The 15687-nt window shown below is 35.9% G+C and overlaps 1 protein-coding gene across 4 annotated transcripts in view; it reads left to right on the forward strand.

Moving 5' to 3' along the window:
• The first annotated feature begins 171 nt into the window (after window positions 1-171).
• The window catches only part of LOC128234598 (ubiquitin carboxyl-terminal hydrolase 25-like), a 34662-nt gene continuing 19146 nt past the window's right edge, over window positions 172-15687 (forward strand). The window contains exons 1-13 of one of the 4 annotated variants that reach the window (XM_052948905.1): window positions 172-271; window positions 840-898; window positions 1904-2077; window positions 3193-3262; window positions 3576-3738; window positions 6588-6753; window positions 7099-7179; window positions 7455-7616; window positions 7944-8029; window positions 8364-8458; window positions 8776-8924; window positions 9681-9808; window positions 10952-11047. In XM_052948905.1, coding sequence (XP_052804865.1) covers window positions 848-898; window positions 1904-2077; window positions 3193-3262; window positions 3576-3738; window positions 6588-6753; window positions 7099-7179; window positions 7455-7616; window positions 7944-8029; window positions 8364-8458; window positions 8776-8924; window positions 9681-9808; window positions 10952-11047 — 1421 coding nt within the window. In that variant the 5' untranslated portion in view covers window positions 172-271; window positions 840-847. Of the gene's footprint in view, window positions 298-839; window positions 899-1903; window positions 2078-3192; window positions 3263-3575; window positions 3739-6587; window positions 6754-7098; window positions 7180-7454; window positions 7617-7943; window positions 8030-8363; window positions 8459-8775; window positions 8925-9680; window positions 9809-10951; window positions 11048-15687 lie in introns of all 4 variants that reach the window. The other 3 variants (XM_052948906.1, XM_052948907.1, XM_052948908.1) reach the window with 3 other exon arrangements.

The raw sequence follows: 15687 nt of genomic DNA on the forward strand, positions 1-15687 counted from the left end.
ATTAACCACCAATAACTTAATTTTCAAGCAAGTTTTTTTTAAAAATGCATTTAATATTGTTTTCGTTGTAAACAGAACATTTATTTATCATTTCCATGTCAAGAACAAAAATAAATACGTCTTAGTCTCGAAATGTCTGGCCAATCAAATTTGACGTTACAAAACAGATCAAGAAAATCCAGAAAGGTTGTCAACATTGGAAACTTGTGATAATTTTTAGATTTTCCTGTTTGATAGTGTATTTCTATAGCTCATCCAACAAACAGAAAATGTAGTTAATTTTTATCTTTTACAAAGGCAAATTATTTCAACATATTTCACACCCATTATTTTGTATCTATTTAACGAATTAACAACAGAAATGTGCAGCTTCTTGCAGTGAAAGTTATTAAAAGTAAAACATTGGTTGGACTGCCTTAACTCACCACAGATGCGTAAACTTGTCATGATTGAAACCTTTGGAGCCGAGGATAAAACGTTCGAGATTAGTCCTAAGATCAGGATTTAGACTTTAAAATTATATCTATTGCACAGTTGAACTTTTGTTTTCTGCAGGACATTTGCATTAGTACTTTGAAATTTATATAATTGCATTGGAAACAATTTCAAAAGGTTCAAAGCCCCTCTGGGTGTCAATCCCTCATACTTAAATAAAATGATCAAGATTGGGATATTCGATCTGTTACTATACCTGATTGCTTCGACCACTTGTTTGAAGTTCAGTATTGAGTGTCCAGTGGGATACATTATAGCTACAACTGTGTCGTTATTCCTGCTCATGCGCCTCAAAGGCACATCAAAGTTGTGTTACCTTGTTGATGATCTTTTTTTAATCATAGATGCCTAAATGACTGGAAATATGACAGTTGAGCAGCCAGAATTTCCTCAAATTGGACAGGTGTGTTGAAAAAGTTGATTTCGTTGTTATTTGGTACATGTTGTATTCTTGCCTTCCTTCCGCAATGGAAGATGACTCAGTTGAAACAACGCACCAATTTATATTTTAGTGAATTATTTAAATGAATTTTAAAACAGTCCAATTGAATAAATATTTATTTAAATAAGAGTGATAAATTATTCAAACTCTAAATAAAGGCATTTTTATAGGATTTATTTTACAGTCATGATTCAATGATTTCAAACTACTGCTTGTATGATGGTTGCATGCTCATTTTGGTCAAATGTACAAAGCTGAGCTTCATTTTTTTTCTTAACTTTGAAAGTTTATGGTATGCAAGAAAAAGTATGTGGTTCCTCTGCCAATTTCTGGAACAATGCGTTGCAGTTTACAGGGCAAGCCTCATCACTGTCTTCTGCCTGTAGCCTTGAGTTGAATTTTTTATCAGCTTCAGAAATACATGAACGATTCTTACATTCTTCAATTAGAATTGAAAGTCATTACTGCATTTCATTTTTATCCCCCACTGAAGGGCAAAGGGGATATTGAAATGGAAGGTGTGTGTACGTGCATGTGTGTGTGATTGGCAAAACATAACTTGCAAAGTCTTTGAGTCTTGACTTCAAAATTATATGCAGATAGATCTCATTTAAGAGAAGTGCAGTGCACAGAAACCATAACTCTGGCTGCAGTATCTTTTGCACTTTGTTATTATTCAGTGTTGTTCTTTGTCGTAAGGCGAAGTTGATACTCTTCTTAATTCGGCAGGGGATATGCAGTCTGTGACAGCTCTTGTACAACAAGTATTTATCTAGACACATAAACAATCTACATAGATATTTTAGGTTAAAAATAAGTGTTATTCAGATAAAAATAGATGTAATTCAGATGTAATTGAGTGTTCAAATGCTGATAAGAGTAGACATACAAATATTTTAAAATAAATTATGATTGTTGATTCACTTAAGAGCATTTGTAAACATGTGACATGAATTTCTGTTTCAGACCAAACCGTGTGATGACCATACCTATGCCCAGGTTAAGGAGATTACAGGCATCACTGATCGCAAACTGATCGAGCAAGCTGTAACTAGCTGTAGAAATAATGATGGCAAATATGATGTATCAGATGTAGTGGGATATTTGATTGGAGATGACAATAAACGCAAAGGAAAGAAGGTAGTTAAAGTAATAGAAGAATCTGTACATTTGTTAATATTATTACAATCGAAACAACTCAAAATGTCTATATTTAAAGCAATATAAAACAACTAAATTTGATACCTACTTGTGTGACATAACAGTGAACTTAATAGGCAGTGATTGACTCTGCTATCAAATTTTTACACGAGCTGGTTTTGCAATTTCCATGAGGTGTGGACAAATAAGGCGACTTCTGCTTTATTGATCTAGGCCTTTGAACTCGCTGCCATACATCAAGTTAATAGTATATACACATTAATAGTTGCTAAATTTTACCGATTGGCGTGTTCTGTAAGTTGGAGGAGCCAAAGCCATATTAAATGACAAAACCATCGGTTGTCGTTTATGAAAATCCGGTTCTGGCCAGTTTTGACAGGATATTATAAAAAAAATGGTCCAATACAAAGAGGCATACAGGGCCACTTTTAGAAATTTTGAAACATCCCTGGTCAAATTCTGGGGCGTATTGGGCGATTTTTTTGACATGATACATCTAGGTCCTCTTATTTAAACCCCTGCCGATACATGTACTTATTTTTAATGTTCAAAATGGTTTAAACCTATTTTATTCCAAGAAAGTGTATATATGAGAACATATATTTCAAGAATTTAAAGAATTTGAGTGAAAGATAGAAGTTAAGAACCTTATAAAGATGATATTCTTTGGCATCAGATGGCTATGTTTAATATATGGTTGTCTTTATGAATAAGGTATTAAAATATGAATTAAAGTGAAGTTTACAAAGTCAGAAAGTTAAAAAATATTATTTTTTCGATGGGAAAAATATGTGTTATGTATTGTACTGTATATATTATAAAAGCATACAGTAATATATATGTTCAAGTTGTTACTTAATGGCTATGAACTATTCATTGGCCATAAGCAGTCACACTTATTACTTTTGAATATGTGTCTTTAGATGGACATGCCTGCATGAACAGAAAGTTAACATGAACAATAACATTTTGTTGTAATGTGACTGTCTGTTTGTCCATTAGTCTACAGAAAGAAGGTTCTTTGAAAGACATTTTCATTTTGAAATGAAAATGATACTCTGGAATGAATATTCTAATAACTTGTTCCATTGCAGGTGGTCAAGGCAGTGGAAGAGGATGAAGCTGATGCAGTTGCAGGTCCCGCACAGAACCTCAATAAAAAAGGTTGAATGATGCATTTTATTGTAGGAAAGGTTAACAATGTTCAACTAGAATATGCGATGCAACAATACTTGGTATCTAGATGTGTCTGTTGCTTGAATATGATTTAGGTCCAAATAGTTATTTTTTCACAATCATGCCACTTGTGTCATTAGTTTGCATGTTTTAAGAACTAGATTACATGAACATGTATGCAAAAAATATGTACTTGTGACTTCACTTTTGAAGAGATTTTCTAATGAAATCAGATTCTAAGTTTCATTCAGTACATAAAAGTAATATAAGTCAATACATATCAATGGTCAATAAAATTCAGGAGGGGTGATTGACCTGACCAATGTGAGCGATACAAATGAGTCTGAAGACATCCAAAAGGCGATTGCAGCAAGTCTGGTGGACAGTGGGGGTCCTTATGTCCAGGAGACATCACCAGGGATACTAGGGGGTCAGGTGTCTAGAGAAGAGCAGGACATCTCCAGGTACGGGTTGCACAGAATATTTTGATTGTAACTATCAAAATGAGTGGGGTGTAGGAAATATAGTGATTGTAACATTAAGGGACAGCATAGGTGGGGATAAAGTGATTGTAACATTTAGGGACAGCCTGGGTAGGGAATGTAGTGATTGTAACATTTAGGGACAGCATGGGTAGGAAATGAAGTGATTGTAACATTTAGAGACAGCCTGGGTAGGAAATGTAGTGATTGTAACATTTAGGGACAGCCTGGGTAGGGATTGTAGTGATTGTAACATTTAGGGACAGCATGGGTAGGAAATGTAGTGATTGTAACATTTAGAGACAGCCTGGGTAGGAAATGTAGTGATTGTAACATTTAGGGACAGCATGGGTAGGGATTGTAGTGATTGTAACATTTAGGAACAGCCTGGGTAGGAAATGTAGTGATTGTAACATTTAGGGACAGCCTGGGTAGGAAATGTAGTGATTGTAACATTTAGGAACAGCCTGGGTAGGAAATGTAGTGATTGTAACATTTAGGGACAGCATGGGTAGGGATTGTAGTGATTGTAACATTTAGGGACAGCATGGGTAGGAAATGTAGTGATTGTAACATTAAGGAACAGCCTGGGTAAGAAATGAAGTGATTGTAACATTTAGGGACAGCATGGGTAGGGATTGTAGTGATTGTAACATTTAGGGACAGCATGGGTAGGAAATGAAGTGATTGTAACATTTAGGGACAGCCTGGGTAAGAAATGAAGTGATTGTAACATTTAGGGACAGCATGGGTAGGGATTGTAGTGATTGTAACATTAAGGGACAGCATGGGTAGGAAATGAAGTGATTGTAACATTAAGGGACAGCATGGGTAGGAAATGAAGTGATTGTAACATTAAGGGACAACCAGGGTAGGGATTTTAGTGATTGTAACATTTAGGGACAGCATGGGTAGGGAATGTAGTGATTGTAACATTAAGGGACAGCCTGGGTAGGAAATGAAGTGATTGTAACATTAAGGGACAGCATGGGTAGGAAATGAAGTGATTGTAACATTAAGGGACAGCATGGGTAGGAAATGAAGTGATTGTAACATTAAGGGACAGCCTGGGTAGGAAATGAAGTGATTGTAACATTAAGGGACAGCATGGGTAGGGATTGTAGTGATTGTAACATTTAGGGACAGCATGGGTAGGAAATGTAGTGATTGTAACATTTAGAGACAGCCTGGGTAGGAAATGTAGTGATTGTAACATTTAGGGACAGCATGGGTAGGGATTGTAGTGATTGTAACATTTAGGAACAGCCTGGGTAGGAAATGTAGTGATTGTAACATTTAGGGACAGCCTGGGTAGGAAATGTAGTGATTGTAACATTTAGGAACAGCCTGGGTAGGAAATGTAGTGATTGTAACATTTAGGGACAGCATGGGTAGGGATTGTAGTGATTGTAACATTTAGGGACAGCATGGGTAGGAAATGTAGTGATTGTAACATTAAGGAACAGCCTGGGTAAGAAATGAAGTGATTGTAACATTTAGGGACAGCATGGGTAGGGATTGTAGTGATTGTAACATTTAGGGACAGCATGGGTAGGAAATGAAGTGATTGTAACATTTAGGGACAGCCTGGGTAAGAAATGAAGTGATTGTAACATTTAGGGACAGCATGGGTAGGGATTGTAGTGATTGTAACATTAAGGGACAGCATGGGTAGGAAATGAAGTGATTGTAACATTAAGGGACAGCATGGGTAGGAAATGAAGTGATTGTAACATTAAGGGACAACCAGGGTAGGGATTTTAGTGATTGTAACATTTAGGGACAGCATGGGTAGGGAATGTAGTGATTGTAACATTAAGGGACAGCCTGGGTAGGAAATGAAGTGATTGTAACATTAAGGGACAGCATGGGTAGGAAATGAAGTGATTGTAACATTAAGGGACAGCATGGGTAGGAAATGAAGTGATTGTAACATTAAGGGACAGCCTGGGTAGGAAATGAAGTGATTGTAACATTAAGGGACAGCATGGGTAGGAAATGAAGTGATTGTAACATTAAGGGACAGCATGGGTAGGAAATGAAGTGATTGTAACATTAAGGGACAGCCTGGGTAGGGAATGTAGTGATTGTAACATTAAGGGACAGCATGGGTAGGAAATGAAGTGATTGTAACATTAAGGGACAACCAGGGTAGGGATTTTAGTGATTGTAACATTTAGGGACAGCATGGGTAGGGAATGAAGTGATTGTTACATTTAGGGACAGCATGGGTAGGGATTGTAGTGATTGTAACATTAAGGGACAGCATGGGTAGGGAATGAAGTGATTGTTACATTTAGGGACAGCCTGGGTAGGGAATGTAGTGATTGTAACATTTAGGGACAGCCTGGGTAGGTATTTTAGTGATTGTAACATTTAGGGACAGCATGGGTAGGGAATGTAGTGATTGTAACATTTAGGGACAGCATGGGTAGGCAATGTAGTGATTGTAACATTTAGGGACAGCATGGGTAGGTATTTTAGTGATTGTAACATTTAGGGACAGCATGGGTAGGGATTGTAGTGATTGTAACATTAAGGGACAGCATGGGTAGGAAATGAAGTGATTGTAACATTTAGGGACAGCCTGGGTAGGTATTTTAGTGATTGTAACATTTAGGGACAGCATGGGTAGGCAATGTAGTGATTGTAACATTTAGGGACAGCCTGGGTAGGAAATGAAGTGGATGTAATCTTGAGGGGCTGATTAGTGTTTCTTATCAATTTGAAAGACTATTCTTGGTTTATAACTGAACATGTTGTCTTGTGTATGATCTATTGCATTGCTTCTGAGATGTAAGATGCTGACTATGGTTTCACATGTATTGCAGAGTTTTGGAACAGAGCTTGATTGAGAGTAAAGCTGGCACAAAGCGCAAGAGGGGAGATATTTGGTTTGTCGACCCGTTAAATCCTCATGAGAGAAAGCGTAAAGATAGCTGGCCTATTGGATTGAAAAATGTGGGAAACACATGCTGGTTCAGTGCAGTAATGCAGGTATGCAATGTGGTAACATTTATTTATTTAATCCAGTGACAACAGGAAAATTATTTAAATAAAAATAAGAAAATTATATCCTACGTTTTAATTCTGTGTATTTGCCAGTTTACAATCCAGTGCTACACACAGAACCTGCTTTATACCTTACAGTTATCCAAGTTAGAAAAGGCACGCACCAATGTTAAATGATTTCCCGGCTTGCTCAAATTATTGATTTTATGTAGCAGCTTTTGTTGAAAAGACTTAATGCCAAGCACTAGTGTAAGAATTCGGGCTTGATCATGCTCATTAAAGCATAAAGCCCCTGATAGTAATAGTAAAACACTGTGGTAACTATTTTAGTCCTTGTTCCATCTTCGAAGATTTCGCCACCTTGTTCTTACGTACCAGCCTCCTAAAGAAGTCCAGCAGGGGACTAGTCAGGTACAAGTCATTCTCTTACCTTCCCATGTTTCCACACAGATTATATGTAACTTAAAACTCAATGATTAGAGAACCATTTATGATATCTGATTCTCAATTCTTATTTTAAATACTTCCCATAAAAAGTTATAATTCTTTTTAACATTCTTTATAATTTTTTATTTGTAACTTGCTGATTGCCAAAATCACAAGTGACTTTGATGCCCAAATAACAAAGATTGCATAAAGATTTGTTGGAAAAAAAGTGGTACATAACCTTCATCAATGTATTACAGATGAAGCGTAATCTGAGGTTCATGCAGGAGTTACGTCACCTGTTTGCCTTGATGATTGGGTCCCGACGGAAGTATGTGGACCCTTCCAAGGCTGTGGACATTCTGAAAGAAGCATTTAACTCAGCAGTCGTCAGTTCTGCCAGTGTCACAGATAGCCAACAGGTTTATAGTTGGTTTTAGCTCTTTCAAGCTATAGAACTAAACATGTACCAGTACACGTATTAAAATGCTACAATTTGTAAATTCATAGAATATAAAACAAACTGGTAATTAGAAATACTAGTTTTTAGTGTTACCGACATCCCATTAAAAGGTTAAATAAATACTTTCTTAGTTTGCTGTATACAGTGTTTTTAGTGTCTTCTAAATTGAGCAACTCTTAACTTTAAATTCAACTATCTAGCTGTTTTAGACTAAATACATGTACTTATAAAGCAACTGTTCTAAGCCCTTAACAAATGCTGACATTTCTTATCTTGCCCATCCCAGGACGTAAGTGAGTTCCAACACAAGCTGCTGGACTGGCTGGAGGATGCCTTCAAGTCTGCCTCCAGACCCAACACTCCAGACCCAGAGTATGAGTATTTCTTGCATAAAAGACACACACTTTAAGTAAATCTAGCCATGCTGTTAGATCCAATCAAGCAACCCAATGCCTGTGAATTATTGGCAACAAGGCACTTCTTTTTATTTCTTTTTGCACTTCTTTTTATTTCTTTTTGTTAGTTCTTCACTTCATTACATTTCAGTACAGTGTGATTGAAAACATATTTAAAATGCCCAATTCAATCAAAGATGTTTTTACTCAAAATGTAAAGGTTAAATGTGAAGCTTGAACTAAACATTCAATTAATGAAAGGGCAACTTTCTTTATTATAATATTTGCGCTCTTGATGTTTTTTTGTGCAGTGCTGAGAAAACCGACAAGGAACGCAGTTGCCATGGTAATAATCCGATGGTGGACTTGTTCTATGGACAGTTTCGAGCGGAGGGGGTTAATGAAGGTATGTTTAATATAAAAAAAATCAACATTTCATCTCTATTAATGTCAAAAGATTTTTCTTTTTTTTCAGTTGTGTGGATAAGTGCTTGTTTAAGTTTTGGACTTATTCAGGGACAGTAAAAAGGCTGAGGATTTTTTTATTTAACTAGGTGGATATTTTACTATTCACTTTCAAAATGATAAAATAAATTAAAACAAACAATTGAAATTTACAGAAACCTTTCGAAAAGATCTGACTGTAGGCCTTCTTGAATATTGCCCATGCTAATAATCGTTATGTTTCTATCCACATATTTACTTTCGTTTACCTTTTTGCAGGCAAGGATTTCAGCAATGAGGAGACGTTTGGGCAGTTTCCACTTCAGGTGAACGGTTTTCGTGACATTCATGAATCTCTCGAGGCGGCCACGGCACTGCGCGAGATAGAAACTGTTAGTAGTGAGTCTTCACAGAAATCAGGACAGGAGGTAAAATCCCGTTGATTATTCATTATTCTTTTAGCTCAATTGTTATGAAAGCTGATTGATTCACACTCATTTTTTTATGTGGGTAGAATCGAGCACTGGTGTCTGATTTGAGCAGTCACTAAAAGACCACTTGGGTGAGAGGAGGACATCTTAACTCCACTCACCTCTGCTAAACTTTCATTTGTTTCATAAGTTTGTTTTTTTTTGTCTGAAAAGATCATATGCATGAATGAACATTTTTTGAGTAAGTCTGAAACATGATGGTCATCTGATAGATTTTGTAAATGTTTGTCATCATGAGACAATACGCCATGACCAACAAAGTACCAATTTTTGTACGCAGTAAACCGTGTACAGGAGTAAATCATCTACCAGTATACTCTGAAATATTGGACTAATGGCCTAAGAACATAATGTCATCAGACCTCATTTGTTAACAATGTATTTTGGTTTGGTTTCATTTTACTTAACAAAGTGACAGTTCAAATGAATGAACACAATTCTACAGTGAAAGATGGGTATATCAATGACAACAAAGATGACTGCCATCCTCATCTTTTACCGTGGAAAATCACCACATCTTTTACTGTGGAAAATCACCATTTAATAAGATAATTATTTTTAGGATCCAGTTTAATTGATATAAATACACTGGTTAACAGGAACCACAGGAAGACTACATTTAAAATGTGAACATTTTGTTGAGTTTGGATTATATACACAAACACATTTATCCACCATTTTCTCCGATTTCAGCTGTGGTTTACTCGACTTCCTCCTGTGTTGACATTTGAGCTCTCCAGATTCCAGTTCAACCAGCAGATAGGTCGTCCAGAGAAAATACACAACAAAATAGAGTTCCCTCACGTTATATACATGGACAGGTAGGTCAGAGAAAATAAACAACAAAATAGAGTTCCCTCACATTTTAATAATGGACAGGTAGATCAAAGAAAATACACAACAAAATAGAGTTCCCTCACATTTTAATAATGGACAGGTAGATCAAAGAAAATACACAACAAAATAGAGTTCCCTCGCATTTTATACATGGACAGGTAGGTCAGAGAAAATACACAACAAAATAGAGTTCCCTCGCATTTTATACATGAATAGGTAGGTCAGAGAAAATACACAACAAAATAGAGTTCCCTCGCATTTTATACATGAATAGGTAGGTCAGAGAAAATACACAACAAAATAGAGTTCCCTCACATTTTATACATGAATAGGTAGGTCAGAGAAAATACACAACAAAATAGAGTTCCCTCACATTTTATACATGAATAGGTAGGTCAGAGAAAATACACAACAAAATAGAGTTCCCTCACATTTTATACATGAATAGGTAGGTCAGAGAAAATACACAACAAAATAGAGTTCCCTCACATTTTATACATGAATAGGTAGGTCAGAGAAAATACACAACAAAATAGAGTTCCCTCACATTTTATACATGAATAGGTAGGTCAGAGAAAATACACAACAAAATAGAGTTCCCTCACATTTTATACATGAATAGGTAGGTCAGAGAAAATACACAACAAAATAGAGTTCCCTCACATTTTATACATGAATAGGTAGGTCAGAGAAAATACACAACAAAATAGAGTTCCCTCGCATTTTATACATGAATAGGTAGGTCAGAGAAAATACACAACAAAATAGAGTTCCCTCACATTTTATACATGAATAGGTAGGTTGACCAGAGAAAAAACTCAATAGAAATAGAGTTCCCTCATGTAATAAACATGGACAGGAAGGTCCGTCAGTGAAAATAAGCAAACAAAATAGAGTTTTATACACAGACAGGTACATGAAGGTTGGCCAGATAAATGCTTATATTTTCACTTTAAGTTAAAAAAGATACTGTTTTTTACCTGTTTCTGCCTACACTTTTAATGAAGGTAAAAGTTAATCATACATAGTATATACATTATTTTTTGTTAATATTGTTCAGTTAAGCCTAGAATAATTGGAATGTTGATTTTCTCCAACTGTATTAAATAACATTAAACTATTTTCAGATACATGGACTGCAATCGGGAAGAGACAAGACAGCGAAGAGAGAGAGCCAAGAAATTGAAAGAAGAACTAGTTGCATTACAGTTCAGACTTGAAAAGTAAGGGGCATCTTAATATTGTGTTATGCTCTGGTCTTGTGTTTTTGCAAAATGATAATTAGGCCATGCAAATTGATTTTACATTAGTGTCATTGGGTTGGGTGGTTTTGAAATGTAAAAAGCAAGACAAACCAGTCAGATTTTAGGAGCAGATAATGATATACTGAGTCGAGGAAACCAGTGTTTACTGTGAACTGGTAAGATGTGGACCTACAAGTGCGCATGACCTGATCATACTGTCTTGGTAAAGTTAGTCTGTGTAGCGATTATTGTCTAAGAAATTAAAAAAGTTGATTGTTTTTTTCAGAACACCTATTTTGTTGTTTTTTTGTCACATAGGTCAGTTTTTAAATTGGAATATGATGCCAAACATAAAATCACTGTGGTACGGAATAAGATATTCTCAATGTTTGGTATACTCCAAAAAAGTTTAAACATTTGACCTTACAGTCATAAAAAAATGGAATTATGTATCTTTATCCAAATGTATGGATGTTATTTAACCAACTGTACATGTATGTCATGAAATCAACTTTAATGCATGATCAGGCAGCAGAGTTCTACACAAGGGTATTTAAACCCCAAGTAATTTTTAGCTCTTCTGGCCAGAAGAGCTTATGCGATGGTAATGTGTACGTAGTATGTGCGTCCGTGTGTCTGTAAACAATTGCTTGTGAACACGATACAGTCTTCAGTTTTGATTGTATCTCGATGAAACTTGTACAGTATCTAGATATCCATTAAAGCTTGGTTCCTTTCAAAAACCAGCAAGATCCGCCCATGCATGCCTAGATTATGGGTCTTGATAGTATAAAAAATGCTATTGTGTAAACAAATGCTTGTGAACACGATACAGTCTTCAGTTTTGATTGTATCTCGATGAAACTTGTACAGTATCTAGATATCCATTAAAGCTTGGTTCCTTTCAAAAACCAGCAAGATCCGCCCATGCATGCCTAGATTATTGGTCTTGATAGTATAAAAAAAATGCTATTGTGTAAACAATTGCTTGTGAACACGATACAGTCTTCAGTTTTGATTGTATCTCAATGAAACTTGTACAGTATCTAGATATCCATTAAAGCTTGGTTCCTTTCAAAAACCAGCAAGATCCGCCCATGCATGCCTAGATTATGGGTCTTGATAGTATAAAAAATGCTATTGTGGAAACAAATGCTTGTGAACACGATACAGTCTTCAGTTTTGATTGTATCTCAATGAAACTTGTACAGTATCTAGATATCCATTAAAGCTTGGTTCCTTTCAAAAACCAGCAAGATCCGCCCATGCATGCCTAGATTATGGGTCTTGATAGTATAAAAAAATGCTATTGTGTAAACAAATGCTTGTGAACACGATACAGTCTTCAGTTTTGATTGTATCTCGATGAAACTTGTACAGTATCTAGATATCCATTAAAGCTTGGTTCCTTTCAAAAACCAGCAAGATCCGCCCATGCATGCCTAGATTATGGGTCTTGATAGTATAAAAAAAATGCTATTGTGTAAACAATTGCTTGTGAACACGATACAGTCTTCAGTTTTGATTGTATCTCAATGAAACTTGTACAGTATCTAGATATCCATTAAAGCTTGGTTCCTTTCAAAAACCAGCCAGATCTGCCCATGCATGCCTAGATTATGGGCCTTGATAGTATAAAAAAATGCTATTGTGTAAACAATTGCTTGTGAACACGATACAGTCTTCAGTTTTGATTGTATCTCAATGAAACTTGTACAGTATCTAGATATCTATTAGAGCTCGGTTCCTTTCGAAAACCAGCAAGATCTGCCCATGCATGCCTAGATTATGGGCCTTGATAGTATAAAAAAATGCTATTGTGTAAACAATTGCTTGTGAACACGATACAGTCTTCAGTTTTGATTGTATCTCAATGAAACTTGTGCAGTATCTAGATATCTATTAGAGCTCGGTTCCTTTCGAAAACCAGCAAGATCTGCCCATGCATGCCTAGATTATGGGCCTTGATAGTATAAAAAAATGCTATTGTGTAAACAATTGCTTGTGAACACAATACAGTCTTCAGTTTTGATTGTATCTCGATGAAACTTGTACAGTATTTAGTAGGGATGCAAACGAATATTCGAATATTCGATCAAACGTTTAGTATTCGAATGTCTAAATCGGTATTCGAATACTCTGAAAAAAGAGTAATGATACTAATTGTCAACAAAGAAAATTAAAAACCTTTTGCCTTCAACACTGCTTTTGTTTATAAAGTTCGTTCGTTTTGTTTTTACAACGACTGGCCCCTAATGCCAGAGGTGTGAATGTGATGACAATACACTAAACATGTGTCATATGTCATTAAGGGACATATCGTCGGGTACGGTAAAAAGTCCCCTTACATTTACAATAACTGACTAGGAATCGGCTTTAACACCAATGTTTTGTCTTGGCTGCAAATTAAGCTGGGCGACATAGCTCAAATCGCCGTGATGATATGAATGCCATGTGCTACAATAATGTTGTTACATATATGTGCTTTAAATTGTTTTCCATGTTTCGATACAATGTTCGCGCTTTAAAATGTAAATGTATAGTATAGCGTTTTAGGATATATTTCCTCTATTGTTGAACTCTGGATGAGTCAAATCCAAATATGTTTTCGTTTTATTATTTTACTAGTTCCCGAGTTGGTTTGGGTTTTCCATAGTTATATTTAGTCAATTTAAAGATCAATCTTAGAACTAGGCTTCTTGTCCTACGGAAAGACCCTCCGTTGGCGCAAAACACTATTTGACTAGAAATCCATCTAATTTCACATTGTTTACACATATAAAGGCAGCGGAATTGAAATTATTCTATTGTGTTGTTTGTCTGTTTATAATGTTGTTGTTTTTCTTCCTGAAAATTGTGATTTTCAAAGGCTTATTTGGGGGAAATCGGGGTCCGCCGCTACGACAAATAGGGTCAAATTGCCCCGGCTATTACTTAAGCAAATAATAATAGTAGTTTACTACATCTTCCAAAATATGTATTTCGGTAATTGAATATTCGAATATTCGATCGAAAGAATTACCGAATATTCGTATATCAATTTTGCCATTTGTTTGCATCCCTAGTATTTAGATATCCTTTAGGGGTTCCTTTCGAAAACCAGCAAGATCTGCCCATGCATGCCTAGATTATGGGCCTTGATAGTATAAAAAAATGCTATTGTGTAAACAATTGCTTGTGAACACAATACAGTCTTCAGTTTTGATTGTATCTCGATGAAACTTGTACAGTATTTAGATATCCTTTAGAGCTCGGTTCCTTTCGAAAACCAGCCAGATCTGCCCATGCATGCCTAGATTATGAGCCTTGAAAGTATAAAAAAGAATGTGCGTCTGTAACCAATTGCTTGTGAATACAATTCAGTCTTCAGTTTTGATTGTATCTTGATGAAGCTTGTACAGTACTTAGATATCCATTAAAGCTGGGTTCCTTTTGAAAACCAGCCAGATCCGCCCATGCATGCCTTGATTATGGGTCTTGAAAGTATAAAAAAATACTATTTTTACATGAGTAAAGTCTATTTTTAGCCAAGTTTACATGAAAAATCACAGTTGCTTGTGAATGTTTGTTCAAATTATGCCCCTGGCGTCATTACTGGCCACGCCCCCGGGTTCACAGGTTTGGTATACTTAAATTGGGAAATGTTTAAATTCTTTTTGTCTAAAACAGCTATGCAGATCCTTGCTATTTTGAATTTAGTGGTCCACTGCCATGGTTGTTCAAATTATGCCTCTTGGGTCAAAACTGACGCTGCCCCGGAGGCCACAAGTTTCCTAGAGACTTATTTTAGAAATATTTTCAAAATCACAAAGCCCATACCTTTGATATTTGTTGTGGAGCATCATATGATTACTGTCTAGCAAAACATTTGAAATTATGCCCCTTGGGCAAAAGCTGGCCGCATCCCTTTTGACTTACTTTTTAATTTTTAAAGCTACAGCAATGAAATTTTGACCATGTGTACAGTTTTGCAAACGAGCATCAATGTTGTCCTCGTATGTCCCTGACTTTGACCTTTTGACCAACTTTTTTTTATTTTTAAAGCTACAGAAATGAAATTTTGACCATGAGTACAGTTTTGAAAGAAAATATTTTTTACCCTCAGATTACCTTTACTTAGCACAATGCCATATTAAAAAAGTTCATGTAACTAATCTGCTTACAACACTTTCTGTCCTCAGATGTTGAATGTGCAGCATTTTCAGCTAAACCAAACACAAAAAGTGAACTATATATTTGTTGCCTATAACTCATACGTACATGCTCTGGATTGAAAATGACCACAAGAGCCATGCCAGTAGAGCATAGGCCCTCTTGGGCCTCTTGTTTAAATGAGTATTGAATTTTTCACAGAGTATTTATCTGAACAAAAATCAAACATTATGTTTGGGATGCTGTTTATTGCTGTAAAGACTGTCTGCATCTTAGCACGTTCCATTTGAAATAACCAGGTTTGGTGATATAACATGTACGCAGTGATCTCCCTTGACAATTATTAACTTTCTTCACACTGAAGTCAATGCTGTGAAGTATTCCGCTAAGTGAATATTACCTTGCGCCCAGTACACGATGTGTTCAATTTGACAGACAATTTGACTAAATCCAATGTTTCGATATAC

The sequence above is a fragment of the Mya arenaria genome, chromosome 5, assembly GCF_026914265.1.
Source record: "Mya arenaria isolate MELC-2E11 chromosome 5, ASM2691426v1".
Lineage (NCBI taxonomy): Eukaryota > Metazoa > Mollusca > Bivalvia > Myida > Myidae > Mya > Mya arenaria.